The following is a 20,762-nucleotide window of genomic DNA, read 5'->3' on the forward strand; positions in this document are numbered from 1 at the left end:
GCTCATTCTGTCATTAGAGCAGTAAGAACTGATGCACAGTCAGATTGCTCTTTGTGCAAATCCTTTTAGCGCTCTTAACATTTGAACAGGGTCAGAGGTCTTGTTGGACAACGGAGCAGCAGATTTGGCCTGAGGTTAAACTCATTGCAACGGTTAGGGTTTAGCCTTGAATTAACTAACATCTTCCTCCGCATCTCTAATTGTATTTTGCAAGGTACCCGCGGGGTGTTAAAGGTATTAAAGTCTCAAATTTAATATCTCTTACTATAGGTCTTACTTTTGTTCTTGTCGTTTTGTAGGATTAAATAAATGCCGTCGTTTTTAACCCTTGTGTTGTCTTCCCGTTGACCGTGCAACTTTTTGTTTTTCTGGGTCAAAATTAAAACTTTTCTTTCGGTCGTCTTTTTCGACACTTCTGTTGCTTTTCCACCAAAGTTTTTGTCACTTTTCTCAAAGTTTTTCGTTTTTTATACACCTTTTGACATTTTTGTGTTATTTTTCCCCACGTTTTTGAAGGTTTTTCTGACATTTTTGTCACTTTTTTCAACGTTCTTTTATCTTTTTTTTTTTCAAATGCTATAAAATTGAATAAAACTTGCAAAGAGTGTTGTAGGAAGCCGTCCACGTTATTTCTTTTGAAAATTTGGTATAGAACCATTTTGAAAATGGGTCAAATTTGACCGAGGACAACAGGAGGGTTAATTTCATAGCATAAGAGCTCCAAATGCGACAACTATTTTATTAATTTTATGTTATTAGAGTACAAACACACTTCACACAAGTGCTTTATTAAATTTAGGCAATGCTACTTGGTAAATACTTCTTTTCTCTGACTTAAAATTCACTCTGATTTCCCTTTATTTGGCCGTGCAGTTGGCAATAAATGTCATCCTAGGTGGTATTAAAAATATCTTAAAAATGTCTTAAATTGAACTTGGAGAATCCTGGGGGTACCCTGTTTTGATTGAGTTTACTGATTTATTCTCAACGTCTTCTGTGTTTGCCCCCCCCCAGTGTGCTGTCAGGGCAGCAACGCAAGGCCGAGTCCTGGTCCTGGAGGGGCTGGAGAAGGCCGAGAGAAATGTTCTGCCCGTCCTCAACAACCTGCTAGAGAACAGGGAGATGCAGCTGGAGGACGGACGCTTCCTGATGTCATATCAGCGATACGACAAGCTGCTGCAGGTCAGAGTAGCTCACTCACCTACATAAGTGAAACACCCTGCAGGGTTTTAAGTAGGGTGGGGCAGTGGTGGCCTAAAGGTTAGAGAAGCGAGCTTGGGACTGGGAGGTCGCCGGTTCAATCTAGGTGGGGAAAGTGAAAGAGCAGCGCTTGTCCCTCCCTCATTACCACCACTGAGGTGCCCTTGAGCAAGGCCCTTATAGCTTCCAGGTATGAATGTGTAACTGTGTGAATGTGACAGGTCGTTGTTGCAAATGAGAAATTGCTCTCAATCGACTTACCTGGATAAATAAATGTTAAAAAAAAATAAAAAAAATACATATATCACGATATTTTTGACCAAATACCTCAATATCGATATTGCGGTGATATTGTCGGGTTGACAATTGGTGCTTTTACGAAATATTTACACAATGAGATTTGTGATAAATAATCATCAATAATGTGGATAAAATGATTAAGTGGGTAAAGGCATACCTGGCTGTTATCCAATGTATCATCATTTACATTTAAGGAAAAAAAAAAATTTTCACGCTCATGGCTGTCGTTTATGGAGCCGTATCTATCTGAATCTTCACACCCGAGCAGTGAATATCTCACACTACACCTACAGTGCTGCTTTTGTGTTTAGCGTGGGGGGGGGGAGCTGTCGCCATAAATACAGTGTGACATTGGGCGTCTGTACCTCTTAATTGAAGCTGTGTGCCTGCAGCCTTTTGCATAAAAATTGCATTTAGGATAAAATCTTTAAAATGACAGAAAAGTTACAGACAGTAGAAGGGGATTGGAGTGTTTCATGCCTTGTTGCATCGCAGGAGCACACCAAAGAGGAGCTGGACAGCTGGAAGATTGTCCGTGTGAGCGAGGACTTCCGGGTCATCGCTCTCGGCCTTCCCGTCCCCAAGTACAAGGGCAACCCGTTGGATCCTCCTCTCCGCTCTCGCTTTCAGGCCAGGGACGTCTATTACCTACCATTCAAGGTCAGTCCAGGAATGAACTGATTATCTAACAACATTTCCCATCACCAAACTGTCTCAATAATTAGTAGGATTGGGCATCGAGAACCGATTCCTACTTGGAATCGTTTCAAAAACTACGATTCCAGTAGAATCGTTTCTTTATTGGAATCGTTTGGAGGATTTGGTTTCAAATCTGATCACGGGTTCCAAATTTAATATGCGCAAGTTTTGGTTTCCGTAGCAGCCAGGCGCTCGTTGTGTTGCAGCCTTGGAGCACAGTAAGCAGCGCTCAAGTGTGGCTTTATTTTACATTGAAAAAGCTGTAAAACTGCAAACCACCATTGAATCAAAATAAAACTTTCCTCTATAGACATGTGACCCGTTTCAACTCCACCTCTCAAAGAATCGGAATCGAAAGGAAGAATCGGAATTGGAATCAGAATTGTTAAAATTCAAACGATGCCCAACCCTAATAATGAGAGAAAAGGGCTTAGATCATCTCACTTGTTCTCCCCAGTGATCCTATTTTCATTACCCCAAACAAACTTTCATTGGAACTATCAAAGAATAGTTCCCCCCCCCAAAAAAATCTATGAATCTGTGGATCATGCAATGGAAATGAGAAGTAATATTGAAAAGACACATTACTTGCTGAATGTTGTGTTTTAGTGTGATTCTACAGTGTTTGTAATGTGAGTGAACTGACTCTTTATTTTGTAGCTTGTGATAAATTAGGCTGTTACCTGTTATTTCCATGTGTCAAATACATTTAATTAACATTTCCCCCATATACGATGCTTCTGTCATTTTCAGATTGTAGCCACATTCTTCATTAGACTGCCACTCTGGGCCAGATGTACGTACATTTGCGAACGTAGCGTTATCAGTGCCATGGTCAACCCGCAGAAAGCGCACGCTGTGATACTTCAGCTTTCGTCGTATTTACCAAACCTGCAGTTCATCGGGTAATCAGCGCCTTTCTCCGCCCACTATACCGTAAATTGCGCTGTAGCAAAGCGTTAAGTACTGGTGCTATGATATGCAGACGGCGATATTCCCACTGATGCTATGACTGTTTGAAATGATCCTGATGCCAATATTTGTAATGTAGCGAGGAGTTTAACAACTGCTGGAATGGAATGTGAACGCTGAGTCCCAGATTCAATGTCATCTTTGATTTCTTCTAGAAACATGGCTGCTTAATCTGGAACGCTTAATGATTTTGTGTTCACTCAACTGAAAACGTGTGATCCTTGTGGCAAAAATCCTTTCAGCTCGTCTCCTTCACCTATGTCTTCGTCTTGCTCAGATTACTGCTGCCATTTCACCAGGAGGCATATGAGAGGAGACCCGCGTCCTGGTTTACACCTGCTTTTAAGAGGCGGAGAATTTTCACCGCAAAATAGAGGCGTGCTTTGATGGGCGGTTTTTGTACATACCACGGAATACATAATTAGGCGCATTTTACGCTTCCCCTCCCATCTCTTTATGGGAAACTCCCACTTTCCCCTTCACCCTCCCGTGAATGCATATTCATCACACGGAAAAGCGCAATTTGCCATTTTCAGTTCCCGCGACAGGCAGTCTGCGCTTTTACCTCAGTGCGGCCTGTTTGTACATACCTCGCCGTGCTTTTTCACGTTACGAAACAAATACGCCTGAAGTGGGCGCAAAAGCGTTAGTACATCTGGCCCTCGGTGTTTCTGCCCTCTCAGAAAACAGTTTTCAACGATAAATCTTTGAGCTTGAACTGGTGCCCCTAAGCCTTTTAGCTTAGTGGCACACATGCTCTGAGGAAGATTGAAGTGTACAGCCCTGCAGCTATTCTCATCTTGATATTGTTTTCTTTACAGGACCAGTTGGAGCTGTTGTACACCGTCGGACCAAACATTGCTGCAGAAAGGTAAATTAAAAGTAACAATTACTGAAGCTAAATGGCTTGTGTGACTTGTGAGTTCTCCTTTCATTTGAAGGGGCTGTACTCAAAACACTGAATAAAAGTGGACTGGGATTGCCACCACATGGCTCTCACAGTTCAACTTGTCAAATACCAACGGTTTGTCATGGCCCTTGGTGTCTGATACTGACGCACAAGGCACTTACTTACTAGTCTATATCGACCACTTTTCACTTACGGGATTGTTCTGGTGCTGCTGGGAATTCCGCCGGATGTCCCTAATTTCAGCCGGATGTCCGTCCCCTTCCTCTTTCTCTGTGTTGGCGTTCTAACCTCTGGTGGATTTCTGAGGACTATGGTTAACTGCTCCTCAGATCTCTGCAGGGTAAATCCAGACAGCTAGCTAGACTGTCTGTCCAGTCTGAGTTTTCTGTTGCACGACCAAAACAACCTTTGAACGTACACATGTTCCACCAAAACAAGTTCCTTCCCGAGGCTATTTTGCAGAGGCACCTTTGCTCCGTCTGGGGTTTAGCGCCAGATTTTCTAATTCTACACCTCAAAACCCTGCTCTCTCACACTCACAGAGCCACTGCTCGTGCTTAGATCTGCTCTGCTTCTGCTCCAACTGTATGCTTGGACTCATATATTGTTGCTTAGACAGATTTCCTGCTCGAAGCGTCAGCTCTTCTCCTCGCACGCAGGCTGCTTCTGTGCGCTCGTAAATCCTTTGCTCTTGGATTTCTCCTGCTTTCTCTTAATGCAACCAATGGTTGTAACCAAGCCCCCAGGAACAGTGCCAGGCTTTAGTGCAAACATGGCCATATGTATGAAATAGGAATGAAACTCCATTGACTTGGATTACACCACACACAAAGGACTGCATTCTCTGTGCAGGACGCCATTTCTCCACTTTATCTTTTCATAGAAAATCTTTGTGTGCTGCTATATTAAAGGTGCTCTAAGCGATGTGACGCATTTTTTAGCCTACAACATTTTTTGTCACATACAGCAAACATCTCCTCACTATCCGCTAGCTGCCTGTCCCCTGAACACACTGTAAAAAAACACGATCTCTGTAGACAGCCCAGGCTCCACAAACGGCAACAAAAACAAACTGCGCCAACCTGCACCACGAAACATAACAAACAGTGTTCCAGCCAATAACCGACAAAAGGATTTGGGGGTCGGGGTGGGGGTTGGGGGGTTAGTGCGCGGAAGGGAGGGGGAGGGGATGGGATGAGGAGGAGGGAGGGGCGAGCTAGCCTCCGTTTTGTTTGACAATACTTCGAACGTCAACAAGAAAAGACGTCACCCAACATCGCTTAGAGCACCTTTTAATGTGCTAAATATCGAGTACAGCCCCTTCAAAGTCTCAGTAGTTCTTCATGTGCACTATTCTGCTGTATCCTGTGCGTCAGGGTGTCCCAGCTGCTGTCTCTTGCCACTACGCTGTGCTCCCAGGAATCATCCAACCTTGGCCTTCCTGACTTCCCTGTGGACAACCTGCTTCCTGCCCTCCATGTGTTGGTGAGAATCCAGGCCCCCTAGATCTTCCCCACTCTCCCTTTCAAAGGGGGAGAAAGAATAAACAAAAGCCTGGGGCCTCTGTTGGTCCATGGATTCTGGTGTCCAACGCCTGTCTTTTCTGTTGTTGTTGCAGAATACTTTGCCCATGCTGTCCTCCCAGCAGCTAGTCCAGAGACTTTACCCCTACAACAGCATCCTGGGCAAGGACGGGCGCACCGCTGTGGAGGGCGTTCTCAGTGTAAGTCAAAATGATCCTTATGTGGCGTCACCTAATGTGCATGCTTGCTGTGATCTGAACATGAGATAAGATGCATTTTTTTAAAAGGTGTTTATTTTGTCCTTATGTTCTGTGGCACTCTTTCATAGAGATTTGAGCTTTTGGATGGTCGTCGTAAGCTAGCACCGAGCGCCATTCTGAGTGTGTCCAGGACAAAGGATCTCGAGGGCCACGCAGATGTCGCGTTACTTGTCGCGGACAAGGATGTCACCTTTCAGGTACCAGTACACTGGCTATATACAGTGTACAACTACAGCCCCAATCTGGTGTGCAGACTATGTAGACTCAACTACAACGTGGAGGGTCGGGGTGCTTTTTTCTGATTGTGGATTGGGGCTTTAAGGACATAGAGCACCGCCCCTGCTAACCCTAACCCTGCACTGTTAACATCCATGTTGCAGTCTTCATCGTCACTGCCCGCCTGCTGGCGCATTGCTGCGTTTCTTGGCGCATCACTGTCACCTGTAGATCAGTGGAATAGTGTGAAACCACTGGCAGGAACTAGGGCTGTCCTCGACTAAAGAAAATCTTAGTCGACTAGCACTTATGATTCACGACTAATGAATTAGTCAAGTTAATTGGGCAGATCTGTAGGAGGTTCTCCTCAAAGAATCAAAGCAAAACTGTGCACGTGCTGTTTACCACAGATGTGCTCATAAGTTTCTTGAAAATAAGTCATTCTGCATGAAATAGCATTAAAAAAAAACCGACTAATCGACTAAAGAAATCCTAGTCGACTAAGATCCGAATGACCGATTAGTTGGCAAATTGACCGGCAGGGGGCAGTCCTAGCAGGAATGTGCGTGCCGTCTTCCGTGCACAATACTAGTGCGAGTGCTTCCTTATGTGTGTGCACGAGACAAACAAAACAGGGACTCACTCGTAAAAAAAAAAAAAAAAAAAAACTTGCTACATAGTGCTACCAAAGTTCAAAAACTCCACAGGGTACCTTTGACATGTTAAATGGCGATATTTTGTTTTCTAAAACCCGATACATTAAAGACATAAATGGCCGAGATGTATAGTAAGACAAGAATCTTGTGCACTATTACATTATTATTTGCCTTTTGTTTATTGTCAGATGCAATAATCTCACTGTCTCCGTTCGTGTGACTACTAGGCCTTCGTCCAATTATGACTTTACATGTTTATGACAAAACATTCAGTGAGTCATACGTTTCCCAGAGATGTCCATTGTCCCATGACAGGCCGCACGCACGCATGCACACACGCACGCACACACACACGCACACACGCACACACACACACACACACACACACACACACACACACACACACACACACACATGCAGGCCCACTGTATCAGTAGCCTGACCATCTTATCTCTGACCGATACTCTGTAGACTCTCTATCTTTATTAGTCTTTAATTATTTTCTTGGATGAAAAGCAGTGTTTGGTAAATGAGTCACTGTGTGTGTGGTTTGGGAGAATGGAGATATTCCAGACTTCCAAGAACAGTGGTGCCCATCTTCCAGCCAAAAAGAAAATTACATCACTCTCGTTAGGGCCCGAGTGCCGATAGCGGCGAAAGCCCTATTGGAACTGAAGGAATTATTATTATTATTAACTCTTTGAAGTTGTATTGTCTTTATGGGCAGCATTGATTCTTTTGGCGTCTAATATGCAGCGCTGCCTGTATTATATCTCATGGATTGTTTGATAACACTATGTTGTTGGAAACGTACGCCGTATTTAGTTCCCAGCCGTGTGTCAGTGATGCTGATAAGTCTGTGATAAGTCTGTGAATCATTGTCTAAAGGAATATTACCCCATAGCTTTTATAGAACGATGACGCTGCTGGTTGCCCTTTCACGGCTTGTTGTTGTCCCCACCAAACTACAGGTTCCAGCAGGCATCAAGGAGCTGCATCCACCCAACAGTAGCCCTACCTTCATCAGTACACCGAGCCACTCCCAGCTAATGGCTGAGATGATGCAGTCCCACATGGTCAAGGACATATGTCTGATAGGAGCCAAGGTAGCTGACACAGAATGCACAGTATACATCAGTGGAGCTGCAGAGATGAATCGATTAATTGTCACTTCCTAAATTAATCGCCAACTATTATTAACTACTATTAATCGTTTTGAGTAATTTTTATGAGAAAAAATGTTCTGATTCCAGCTTCTTAAATGTGAATATTTTCTAGTTTCTTCTCTCCTTTGTGACAGTAAACTGAATATCTTTGAGTTGTGGACAAAACGAGACATTTGAGGACGTCATCTTGGGCTTTGGTTCACTGATCCACAGTTTTCACCATTTTCTGACATTTTATAGACTAAACAACTAATCCATTAATTGAGAAAACAATCGACGGATTAATCGACAATGAAAATAACTGTTAGTTTGTTAGTTGGAGCCCTAATATGCATATACATACGTACATACATATTGGAGTTGCAGCCCTATACACCAGTACAGTACATGATCAATGTCTCTGGTCTTTAATAACAATCATTTTTGTATTTTCTAGGGTTGTGGCAAGTCAGTGATCGCAAGAGAGTTTGCTGAGATGCTGGGTTACAGCATAGAGCCGGTCATGCTCTACCAGGTAAATAAAAACTAGTCTTTGAAAGATTCAAATAGTTAATTTTTTTCCGAGTCTGGAGCTATCTGCACTTATCTGTTTTTTTGGGATATGAGTTTATCATGTCAGGGAAAGTATATCACTGGCAGAGACTCACACCGTTTGTGATCTGGGATGTCATGAAGGACGTTTCAGCCAATAGGGATGAGGGGTAGTTTCACGAAAGAAGATCTTCTAAAATAGAAATGTTGTCATCAAAAGAAAATACTCTCCTCTTTCACCTGGATTTTCTCCACTTGGGTCACCCTTTTTTCTTTTCTTTTTTTTGATTAATTTGTTTTCATCAAAAGCAACTTTATATAGCAAAAGTAGGCTAATGCAAAAGATTCTTTTCCCACTTGCTACATAATCAGCAGACCCAAACGAAATCTACAGATTTCAAAATTCTGTGGAATTCCCCTGATAATCAGTTGGTTAATTTCTGCCAGTCAATTAAAAATGATTGTTTACAGAGTAATGAAGATAATGGTTTAACCATTGTACTATCCAAATTCACGTAAATTGTAACTCTTGAGTTCGGATGAGAATACATCTCAAAAATGTAAAGCCAGGGAAGGTACAGTATAATGGGATGGAGTAAATGTACGTAGGATTAGGACAGCAATTTGGCTAAAAGACCCACATCTGGCTTCCATTACCTGGGCCACGTGCGTGCGTGCGTGCGTGCGTGCGTGCGTGCGTGCGTGCGTGGTGTGTGTTTATGGGGATTGTAGTCATCCGGGTGATGATTGTGCAGGAAACGTGTCCGCTGAAGACTTATGTATTAATGCATCATGCTGCAGCTATTTTTAGCTGTCTGAGGTCAGGGGTGGCTTGTGCTGCTGGGAGTTGCAGAATCCTTCGCCGGGAAAGTCATCTTGTCAGCCCTGAAAATACCATTTTTGGAAAACAAAGTGACATGTAAGGCTAGGGTGGAATATAAATATATTATTTGTTGGTGTGTCCTTCAATGGGAAAAAAACCCCTATAAAAATAACAAAATCCTTTTCCCTCTTTTGCATGCAAAATTAACAAAAATCTCCCAACATGTCAATTTCAGAGGAGCAGTTTTCCTTGGAGACAGACAGACAGTCATGATGTCAATCAATGAATTAGTAGGTTACCAGAGAGACAGACAGAGAGAGAGAGTGAGGAGACTTCATGATTGCACCAAATGGAAAATATAGAGCCTGTTTTTGACGTAATGCAAGATGTCTTCTTGCTGTGGAGCAGTTAGCAGATCAGTAATCACTGCCTGGAACAAATTGTGCAACTCCGCTTGTCTTCCCTCCTCTTCCCTCTGTCTGTTCCGTGACACGGCAGCGTGATAGTGAACATGACAGTCTTCCTCCACAGGCTCCCCATACACAAATGTGCCATTAGCTGTTATCTGTAAAGCAGAGATATCAAATTTAGCAACAGGGGCCAGGTCATGTGGGAAGAAAAACTGGAAATCTGTCCAGTGTATCATTGCAAGAATATCTATCCATCTATCCATCTATCTGTCTATCTATCACACCAGCACACTGAACCACTTCCCACGTTGCTGTCAATCCCTTCCCCTGCCTTAACTTTGTCACTTGGTGTCCATTTCCTTCCTCCTCCACTTCCAGGACATGACAGCCAGGGACCTTCTGCAGCAGAGGTGCACTCTCCCTAACGGAGACACAGCATGGAGGCCGTCTCCACTTGTCACCGCTGCCATTGAGGGCAAGCTGCTGGTTCTGGACGGTATACACAGGGTCAACCTGGGAACCCTGGCTGTGCTATCTAGGTACTTTAGTTTGCAAAAAAAAAAAAAAAATACAGTCTACATTATTTACTCGCCTACATGTCAAATATAGACAGACAAACACACACACACACACTCACACACGCTGCTTAGCTCATTCTACTGTGTCTTTGTGTCCCAGGTTACTCCATGACAGGGAGTTGGATCTGTACGATGGGACCAGGCTGCTGAGGTGGGACAGATACCAGACACTAAAGGAACAACTGCAGTTCACTGACCAGCAACTGCAAGAGAGGTACATACGCACGCACGCACACATGCATACACAGGGGCTTATGGGTTATGTGTGGGAAAGAGCATTTAGGAGCATTTTTGAATCTGTATTTGCTTCAAACATGAAAACATGACAGTTGTGGTCAGTGGCACATTCAGCATGAGTGCCACAACAGGACTCAGAGAGAGAGAGACAAATGGGGAGGGAAGACCAAAATAGTATTCAAGGTAAACTAAGAGATGGTAAGAGAGTGACGTTCAGATTTGTGAAGCTGGCTCTGTGTCTGACCTCAATGTTCCGCTTACAGGCACATAGATGAAGAGGAGAGTGATGCGATTAGTTTTCATATCATCCAACTTCTTCTGAGCCTCCTGTCAGGTTCATCCCTGCTCACCGCCAGAGGCGGTGCTTAAAGCACAAGTATGTATACCAACAACGTCACTTGTGACCCCTGGATGACCCGAGAGAGGCTATATCTTCCGGTGTCATTAGGGGATCTGTTCCTACCGAATCTTCTCGTGGGATCACGAGGATTCCGAGTGTCCGAGCACTCTGGCAGTCATTCAGGATTCATGGAACCGTAGTTACATTCGTAACTTTCGTTTTACCAGGTGTTCAGACTGAAAATAGCCCAAGGTTAAAGGAATGCTTGGGTCTGCAGTGGTAGAAAGTGTTGGAAATCTGGTCTAGGAAGGCCAGTTTTAATAATAGATTTCCAAGTGTGAAGGCTTTTTAGATACCAGAACACTGGACAGTGTTTTATAAGACTATGAAGGCCTGTTGTTGTCTGTCTGTCTGTCTGTCTATCTGATGAGCTGTATGGTGCAAGATGAATTTCCGAAAGGATCAATAAATGTCAATCTATCTATGACGCAGCATTTTACATTGTTTTACTGCTCGGCATTAGTGTATTGTATGTGAATGACTGTTGTTGGTCTTGACCTTAACTGTTCCCTGTGTTTGACTCATGAAGTGTGTGTGTGTGTGTGCGTGTGCGTGTGCGTGTGTGTGTGTGTGTGTGCACTCTTAAAAACCCACCTAAGCTGGCAGAAAGGATGTTTGTGGTGGGACGTCTGGGCTGAAAAAACCCACTTCCTCTTCCTACTCTCCTGTGGCTCAGACAAAGTGTGTGTTGTATGTTGTGTGTGTGTGTTGTGTGTTGTGTTTGTGTGTGCACCAGGATTCTATTGCGCATTACAGTGCAGTTTTTCTTTGAAAATCCAGTTCAACATGTTAGGTTCCTGGTTTAGCAAAAATATAGATATAAGAAAGTCAGAGACAGATTAGAAAGAACCAGCAAGTTGCTAGGCAACAGAATGTGTACATATGAGTGTACATACAGTATGTATGTATGTGTGTGTGTGTGTGTGTGTGTATGTCCACATGTGTTGCCTCCCCTTCTCCTCACCAGCTGTGTGTATCTCGGTGTTTGTGGGTTAAGGTCTGCACAGGACAGTTTTTTTTATTCACTTTTGCTCTCGCAGGATTTCTGAACATGTCCGCTCTCTCCTGATGAGATTCTGATCACTCCCACCTGCAAGACTGTTTCGTTTTGAAAACCTCGCTGCCTCATCCCGCAATGAAAACAAAACACATGCAGCCTAATTTTTGCTTAAAGGAACACGCCGACTTATTGGGACTTTGTCTTATTCACCGTATCCCCCAGAGTTAGATAAGTCCATACTAGGGATGTAACGGTACGCAAAAATCACGGTTCCTCCACGTACCTCGGTTTTAAAGTCACGGTTCGGTTCATTTTCGGTACAGTAAGGGAAAGAAATGCAAACATTAAACTGCAGGTTGTTTATTACTATAAACTTTTTTTTAACAATTTGTTTACTCTTTTTAAAACACTTTTTAATAAAATATAATAAATAAAATATATATAAAATAAAAAAAGAATAAGAAAAATACTGCTGCAAAGTTCTCCACTAAATAAAATACTCTGTCTCAAACCAATATCACATAATAAAATATAATGAAAACTATAAATAAATAACTATGGATTACAGTGCAGCATTACCAATCTCAGCTTGTCAACAACCGAGTATGGTCGTAGATCAGCTGCTATAAAAACACCAGTTGCTTTCGTTATTGCGTTGGCCCGATCGGAATTACCAGCAAAGGTCTGTTTAAATGCCAACGGGAGCTGCGTTTGAATTACGTTTCTTACGTCGTTTTTTTCCTTGTAGTAGTGATGTTGACACTCGCGTGATGCCTTTTCAAGTGCGTTAACAAGTTTGAAGTGTTGCCAGAAACATACCCGATCATTCCTGAGCAACGTCGGCACACTGCTTTCGTCTTATCGACTAGTCTTTGTCCGTTGACGTATTTCACTGGGAAACCGAAGTGTTCCCAAACAGGAGACCTTAATGATATGGGTGGCTCTTCAGGCTCCGGCTTGTCCGTACTGTCTATGGGCTTGTCTGCATTGGCCATGACGCTAGCTAGCGAGAGGCTGGGCTAAAGCGTGCCGTGTATATTGTTGTACAGCGCGCGGTGTGTGATTATTATTTTTTTCCCCAAACCACTTCAGCGGAAATCCTGCCCTTCAGTCGATTTCATTGGTTTAGGTTACAGTGACGGTGGGTAGGTTTAGAGATCAGTGTTTGGTGTCTGTACACTGATTGACATATTGACATGACCAATGAAAACTTTAGAATCAGCTGCAGGGCGGGATTTGCGCTGAACGCGGAGACTTCCGCCACTTAATATGTTCGTGTGGAAACACGAAAATTTACCTATGTTCCGCACACAAAAGATTGCGTTCGGCCGTTCGGTGCACACGTGCACCGTACCGAAAGCCCTGTACCGAAACGGTCCGGTACGAATACACGTACCGTTACACCCCTAGTCCATACATACCCTTCTCATCATCGTGCGTGTTGTAACTCTTTCCGACGGTTCCACCGGTAGCTTAGCCTAGCACGGATCCTGAAGGTAATCGGTTCCAACTAGCCTACTGCTCCGAATAAGTGACAAAATAATACCAACATGTTCCTGTTTACATGTTGTGATTTGTATAGTCACAGCGTGTACAAATAACAAGGTCACATGAGACACAGCCATCTTCTAACCGTATATAAATTGGGAACTATATTCTCAGAAAGGCGAAGCACTGCTGATCTACTCGGGGCTTCTCAGGTGCTGCAAAGCATATCACTCCGCCCAAGTAGCAGAAGTATTTTGTCACTTATTGGGAGCAGTAGGCTAATTTGAACCGATTACCTTCAGGATCCGTGCTAGGCTAAGCTACCGGTGGAACCGTCAGACAGAGTTACAACACGCACAGAGATGAGAAGGGTATGTATGGACTTATCTAACTCTGGGAGATACGGTGAATAAGACAAAGTCCCAATAAGTCGGTGTGTTTCTTTAAGGCCGTGAATTAAAACGTTATGGACGGCGTCCCTCTTCCCCTGACAGTTAATGTTGTTTCCCATAGCAACAAATGGAAACCACATGCTGGAGCGTCCAACTTCAGAGCACCAAACTGTTACCATTTACCATTTAGATTTGGATTAGATGGCGACTTTGTTTAAATGTTATTGATGTTTAGATTAAATTAGTGTAACTGACCACATTGGCAGACTTAGTAGAGAGAGCAAGGCAGGGAACCTTTTTTATTTTGTAATGCATCGATGGGTAGTGGAATACAGTGCATGGTTATAACGGCCTCAGATATCTCCATATATTAAAATGTCTCCCCACACACTCATTCAGTGACGACGACGATGGTTAGCGGCCGCCTCCGCCCACATCCAAGTATAAATATCCGGTTGCAGAGTGGGTGTCTCTGTGGGGTGATAGAAAGGGACTTTGCTGTCTTCTTGTATCAGAGGATCACACAGCCAGCTGTCAAAAGTCATGCTCTTGTCTCTGACATAGATTGGGGTGACACACACGCACACACACACACACACACACACACACACACACACACACACACACACACACACACATCTGTGACAAACACCATGTGCACCTGCACTCTAAATCCACTTGAACACGGCTGAACAGATGTTTAACCGTGTGTGTCTGCCGCTACTAGTGTGTAACTGTTATCCTGTGTGTGTGTGTGTGTGTGTGTGTGTGTGTGTGTGTTTTCAGATCAATCTTCCCCATCCATCCGTCATTCAGGGTGCTGGCCCTGGCGGAGCCCCCCGTTGTGGGTGCCAGTACAAACAGCAGCAGAGGTCAGCAGTGGTTGGGCCCAGAGCTGCTCACTATGTTCCTCTACCACACTGTCAGCCCTATGGCTAGAGCAGAGGAGATGAAGCTCATACAGGGACTGGTGAGACACACACACACACACACACACACACACACACACACACACACACACACACACACACACAATACATTTAAACTTATTTCTTTGGTTTGCCTTGTCTGTATAAATCAAGATTTGAAAAAGCTTGTATTTTACAGAAGGGACCTGTGTACACAAACATGTACCTAACTGGTAAAGATGTTTGCTATTTTTTTTTTCTTTTTTTAAAGCTACAGGAAACTCAAAGGAGCGACGTGTTAATTAATAGGTGTTAATTGTGCTCAGCAGCTCCTAGAAGTCTTTAATAACGCTTATTCGCTTCCCTGCTTTTTCTTTAAATGTATGATCTTCTGTTTCTTGCCTCAAAGCTTGTGAACAGTTGCAAATAGTTTTGTGAGAGACATGAACGCTTCTGAATATGAACCACTGCCTTTGATGTGTGATTGACTGGAGAGAGGGAAGCGAGACTTGCCAACTTCTGTGTCGAGTTTAGCTTACAGTGCAGAGGCTATTACAGGGTAGGGAAAATTATATTTATACGCATGGCTCCTTACAGCCAGGACAAACTGAGTTGGTAAACAAGGTATAGTGCCAGATGCGACAGTTCATTCATCATTGGCCTTTTGTGCAGCTCAGCAACAAGAGTTTTTCCTAAATAAATTGTGACTTGGCAGTGATACTTTAAGGTGTAACGTTAAACAACTTGTAAGCCTCACACACACACACACACACGCACACGCACACCAAGTGAATTACAGACCTTGTTTGGCCATTCACTGGGACGTTGTGTTGCATGGTTAGGTTCAGCTGAGGTCTATCGATTCCATTCGGTTCGTTGTTGGGTTAAACGGGCGGGCTGAAGCAGCTCAGTAGCATTTTGGGTTTTAACCGTTGAAAGGGAATCTGGCTCAAACGTAAAAGTTCTTTTCTCTGTGGTTCCTCGGTCATCTTCAGGCTGTGGTGTTGGCCTGTTGTGGCCTCTGGAGACAGAGTAAACAGGGAGATAGAAGGGGTGAACGTTATGGGAAACTTTGCCATTACATGATTAGCATCTTAACCACTCAACCACCAAGACGCCTGGTGGCTTGTTGTTTGGGGCCTTAAGGTGGTCCCGTGGTCTTCAGCTAACTACCTGGAATCTGGATCTTGATGAGAAATGGCAATAAACTGTGTTGATTTTTAACTGTTATTCAATGTTCAAGTGCTGTGCTTTGCAGAGCACTTAACACGTCTTTCTATTTATTTTGTCTGCCCCATTCATATCAGTGACGGGAAGGCTAAATAACCTCGTATAATGAAATACAGTCCAACAGCAACACAAACTACATCCTCCAAAATGAGAATACGGTTGAATCAACACCTCTACAACTGAACATTATAACCATCATGAAGGAGGATTTATAAATAGCAGGACTGTTGTGTTACACTGCATTCATTTTTAGCTAGGTGTACCTCATAAACTGGCAGCTGGAAAAAAAATCATCCTGGATCAAGATTTCTGTATCTCAAATCCACTTCTCTCCTTATCTAAATACCATCCTCTTCATCAGCCTTCTCTTTCTTTTTCTCTCACTTTGTAGACTCCTAATGTTCCAAAGGAAGCAGCCGAGCAGCTACTGCACCTCACACACAGTCTCCGCAAGACAAACGATGCCACAGTAAGTGCGTGTGCCTATGCTTGTGTGCTCTCACCAGTGTGTTTTACGTGTGTGGTGTATGTGAAGTAATTTATTTGTGTATGGTGTGTGTCTCCAGGCCCAGTCTCTGGCCTCTTCTCTCTCCACAAGACAGCTGTTGAGGATCTGTCGCCGTCTCTCTCAGTACCCCGAGGAGAGCATCGCTCACGCTGTCAATAAGGCTTGTCTTTCTAGGTACACACACACACACACACACACACACACACACACACACACACACACACACACACACACACACACACACACACACACTCAAATCCCTACTGTGTATCTTGATTGTAATGCACTTTGTTCATGTTTGATACAAAGTGATTTTTGAATGCAATAGGATTTTGTGCCCCGGTGATTTAATTGTGAGCTTGTGTGTTTTAGGTTCCTGCCCAGCCTAGCCCGGGCCTCTCTTGATAAAAGCCTCGCCAACTGCTCCATACCGGACACCCCCGATCCTGCTGAACACACTCGTGACTTCAGCTGTAAGTCCCAGCCAGCTATCTAGACGAGATTAATTCAACTACTCAATGTTTCCAAATGCATTTCATAGCGTAAAGAGCGTTTTGCAGTTTAATTAGCAGGTGGTTGACAGTGTCAGCTGTTGCTTCCTGTGCTAAAGAAAATGTAAGTGGCAGTAATATTAATGTGCTGCAAGTAACGATTAATTTCATTGTCGATTATTTTCTCCATTGTTGAAAAAATGGCGATCAGTGTTATATTAACTCTTAAATATATTAACTAACATTGAACTAATGGAGAACTAACTTAAGTGCAAAAAAATGGAATTGAATTGTCTTGTTGCTGAAAGGTGCTGTGGAAATAAAGTTGCCTTGCCTTACAATCTCAGCCTGTCAGTCAGTCACCAGGGCATAGAAACCACTGTTGTGCCCTGCTTGTCTCAGAGGAAGTGTAACGTCAACAGCACCGCGACCGCTTTCGCCTCTCCATTAATATCATATCGCAGCAAACGCTGTCTGCATGAAGTTTAGAAAAACTGTAACCACACTTGAAACCACTTTATCGGCGTTGCCGTGACTCACCCCTTATTTCCACCAACTGCGGAACGGCTGCGGATCCGCTCCGGAACGGCGGCGGAGTCATTAGGTTTCCATTAAAGTCAATGTGTGTATTTTCACTGACTGCGGAACAGCTGCGTTCCGACTCCGTCCCAGCTCCGGCGGTCCGCAGCCCTCCGGAGCAGATACCAGAGCTTCTATTTTGGCCGGACGCCGGAGAGCTCCGCAGCAATTCAGCACAGGGCAGATAGTGCGGGACAGGAAGTCGAGCACAAAAACAAAATAAAACATCCGGTTAATTTTCTAAATGAAATGCACCGTGCTCACGGCGGATCATATTTCCCTGCACTACACCTTGAAAACGTCATAATGGGCGGAGACAGGCCTGAAGTCAACTGTTGTTGGTTTTGTGGTTCTGTTTATAGAAACTACATCCTGTTATATCGCACAATCATACGTGAAATTGCGAGATCTCGTGGGTCCCCATGACTTCAGCTGTCAGTCATGGCCGCAGCCGTTCCGCAACAAATCCGGACCTGGTGGGTATTGAAGGACGGCAGAGCACGGAGCCAACACGCAGCGGAGCCGATCCGCAGCCGTTCCGCAGTTGGTGGAAATAAGGGGTAACTGTGACTTCAACAAAACTGCAGTTTGCTCGAGTTTACTCCGTCCGCACCTCTGCGCGAGTGTGTGTGTGTGTGTGTGTGTGTGTGTTTGTGTGTGTGTGTGTGTGTGTGTGTGTGTGTGTGTGTCGGAGCTCCGCTCTCTGTCAATATGCAGAGAGGACAGATAAGCTTGCGCATACGCGCTCAGACGCTTTTGGAACCGAAATTTGGCACCGAAAGATAAATAATTTTTCAATACTCATAGGATCGGAGTATTTCTTTCGGTGCCATAAAAGTATCAACGTTCGGTGCCCAGCCCTAGTACTTTGAGAGCGACAATAAGCCGGACACAAATTCCCTTTGTGCGTACGCACTTACTTGGCCATTAAAGCTGATTCCGAAAATTGAAGATGACGGTGCGTCAGAAGCATACGTATCTTTATAAATTGGGGTTAAACAATAGGCTCACAACTTGAAGAAGCAAGCCAAAGTCTGCGGACTGCAAGTCACGATGTGGGTTAGGAGGGGGGGCGGGGGGTAATAAGGAGCGAGTTCCCTGCATCAGTACATTTGATTGAAGAAGCTACTTACCACTAGTGGAGTTGCTTAGTAACACAGAGCAGAAGACTATATTGAAGCCCCCTAGTGAGACACACACACACACACACACACACACACACACACACACACACACACACAGTGACTGCATCTCCTGTGTTTGTCCAGGTTCGGTGAAGGATGGTGTGTTGACTATTGGCAGTGTGTCTGCTCCAGTGTACGACGCCAATGAGAAAATGAAGGTTCCAGACGTGCTCTTCTATGATAATCTCCAGGTAATTACACACTTACCTCACAGCCAAATTAAACACATATCAGTCTAAACCAAATTAGGGCTGCACGATATTAGGAAAATTTCTAATTGCGATTAATTTGACTGATATTGCCATTGCGATATGATTGACGATATTGGAGGGAATGATCATTTTTGTATCATTATTATCATTTTCAATGAAAAATATATAATAAAAAAGGATAAGCGAGGATCTGTACCAAACAAAGATTTTTCTCTGTAGTCTGTAGGTTAAGATGTGTAGGCTGGGACGTCTCTGCAGCATCACAATACTTCATTCAGAATGGTTTGACACATATTTTACCCCCCTGCGATATTGGATATTGCACTAGTCCATATTACGATTTCGATAAAAATTGTGATTAATTGTGCAGCCCTAAACCAAATCTGTAACTGCAAGACAACATTGCACCAAACCTTGTGTGATTTATTTCCAGGACATGACCCAGATTTGACCACATGAGAAAAAAAAAAAGATTAATTAGAAACAATAAAGAATAATCCGTTTTTGTTTATTTTCTCTCAAACTGAGAAAAATCACTCCGTGTATTCTTCACAACACAATATTCATTGCATGGTTCATTCAAGTGAGGTCAGTCTCTTTCTTCCTTGTTCCTTGTTATTTAAATTTGTCTCTGTCCTTGTTGCATTGTGTGACATTATTTCATTATGAAGGATTTTACTTTTAGTTCTGGTATTAGCTGATATTTTCCCAGGGTCAGGCTCTTTGTTGTTCCTTCTTGGTCCTTTTCAGATACACTCAAGTCTCAGAGATGCTTATCTCTATCCTGGCAGTAAAATCTGCCCCGGCCAGTACACTGGAACTGACCTCTGATTGCTGTTATTGGTGGATTTTATTGGATAAGAAATCAATCTGACTTTAATTCTGCTCTGTATTTCTCTGTGTGTAAAGCAGGAAACGCACTTTTGCAAAAGTCATGCAAAATCAGTATACTACATTCCTTAAAACTATAAACCATCGTTTTTTAGAGAGTCAGGCTGTTTCAGACAGGATGGAAGCAGTGAAAAGTCGGGTATGTTGGGGTTTGCCAGTTCTTTTCTAACTTTCAAGCACCAAAATACGACAGTCACCCCCGCTTGATGCGGTGATTGTCCAAGTGTGCATACCGTAGGCGTGAAAACGGGCAGAACTACACATTCCTCCCAGTCCTACTTTTGCGTGCTGAATGCTCGCCTCTGTGCTGGCAGCGATCAGAGGCAGCAGGCTTCCAGAAAAACACACAGAGGACGAAAGCAGCCGAAATTGGAATCAAGTTCTTCAGTACGACCAGTAGAAATAGTCAGACTCTCTCCTACATCGTCACGTTTTCAAATGTAACTTTAACTTCTATTATTAAACCCACATTATGCTACTGTGCCTGTAAATGTTTATTGATCTCTCGTAAAAACTATAATGACTAGTGTAGAAATATTTCATTCACAAAATGTGTGTATGTGCTCGTCCCAAAAGAGCTGTGTTAGTCATTGAGGAAGTGGTTAAAAGTGACCTCCGATGCACAGAAAGTCAAAGCTTAAGTCAGAAAATAGTTTAGGCTTTTATGGCATAGAGGTGCATTGTTTGAAGGTTGCGAGAACAGACGAGGAAGTTGCACCACGAGGTCCCGACCTTGTGTGCGCATGTGTCTGTGAAGATACCAGTTTCTGTCTAGAAATTAGAGGACACCCCCTTGTGAGGATAGGATAAAAGCTGGAGGGAGAGAATACAGGAGCGTTCATTTTCAGATGAGAACTTGGTGGACCAGCTCTGACTTGATGTCTGATTGCTGGGGAAACTCAGTCTCTGTTTGTGAACCCACATTTGTGTGTAACTCTTATGCTTAACTAAACTCTTTGTCTCAGATTGATCCTTGTGTTCTGGTAAACTTAGTGTGT

At 43.6% G+C, this 20,762-nt stretch overlaps 1 protein-coding gene across 1 annotated transcript in view; it reads left to right on the forward strand.

The window, feature by feature from the left end:
- Positions 1-20,762, forward strand: part of vwa8 (von Willebrand factor A domain containing 8) — a 116,591-nt gene that overhangs the window by 19,283 nt on the left and 76,546 nt on the right. Inside the window, exons 5-19 of the mRNA XM_031295421.2 lie at positions 1,015-1,182; positions 1,996-2,160; positions 3,993-4,042; positions 5,458-5,566; positions 5,700-5,804; positions 5,933-6,061; positions 7,708-7,842; positions 8,339-8,416; positions 10,045-10,205; positions 10,345-10,458; positions 14,548-14,731; positions 16,291-16,368; positions 16,466-16,581; positions 16,780-16,880; positions 18,746-18,852. Coding sequence (XP_031151281.2) covers positions 1,015-1,182; positions 1,996-2,160; positions 3,993-4,042; positions 5,458-5,566; positions 5,700-5,804; positions 5,933-6,061; positions 7,708-7,842; positions 8,339-8,416; positions 10,045-10,205; positions 10,345-10,458; positions 14,548-14,731; positions 16,291-16,368; positions 16,466-16,581; positions 16,780-16,880; positions 18,746-18,852 — 1,800 coding nt within the window. The remainder of the gene's footprint in view (positions 1-1,014; positions 1,183-1,995; positions 2,161-3,992; positions 4,043-5,457; positions 5,567-5,699; positions 5,805-5,932; positions 6,062-7,707; positions 7,843-8,338; positions 8,417-10,044; positions 10,206-10,344; positions 10,459-14,547; positions 14,732-16,290; positions 16,369-16,465; positions 16,582-16,779; positions 16,881-18,745; positions 18,853-20,762) is intronic.

Source organism: Sander lucioperca, chromosome 8, assembly GCF_008315115.2.
Source record: "Sander lucioperca isolate FBNREF2018 chromosome 8, SLUC_FBN_1.2, whole genome shotgun sequence".
In the NCBI taxonomy this organism is placed as follows: domain Eukaryota; kingdom Metazoa; phylum Chordata; class Actinopteri; order Perciformes; family Percidae; genus Sander; species Sander lucioperca.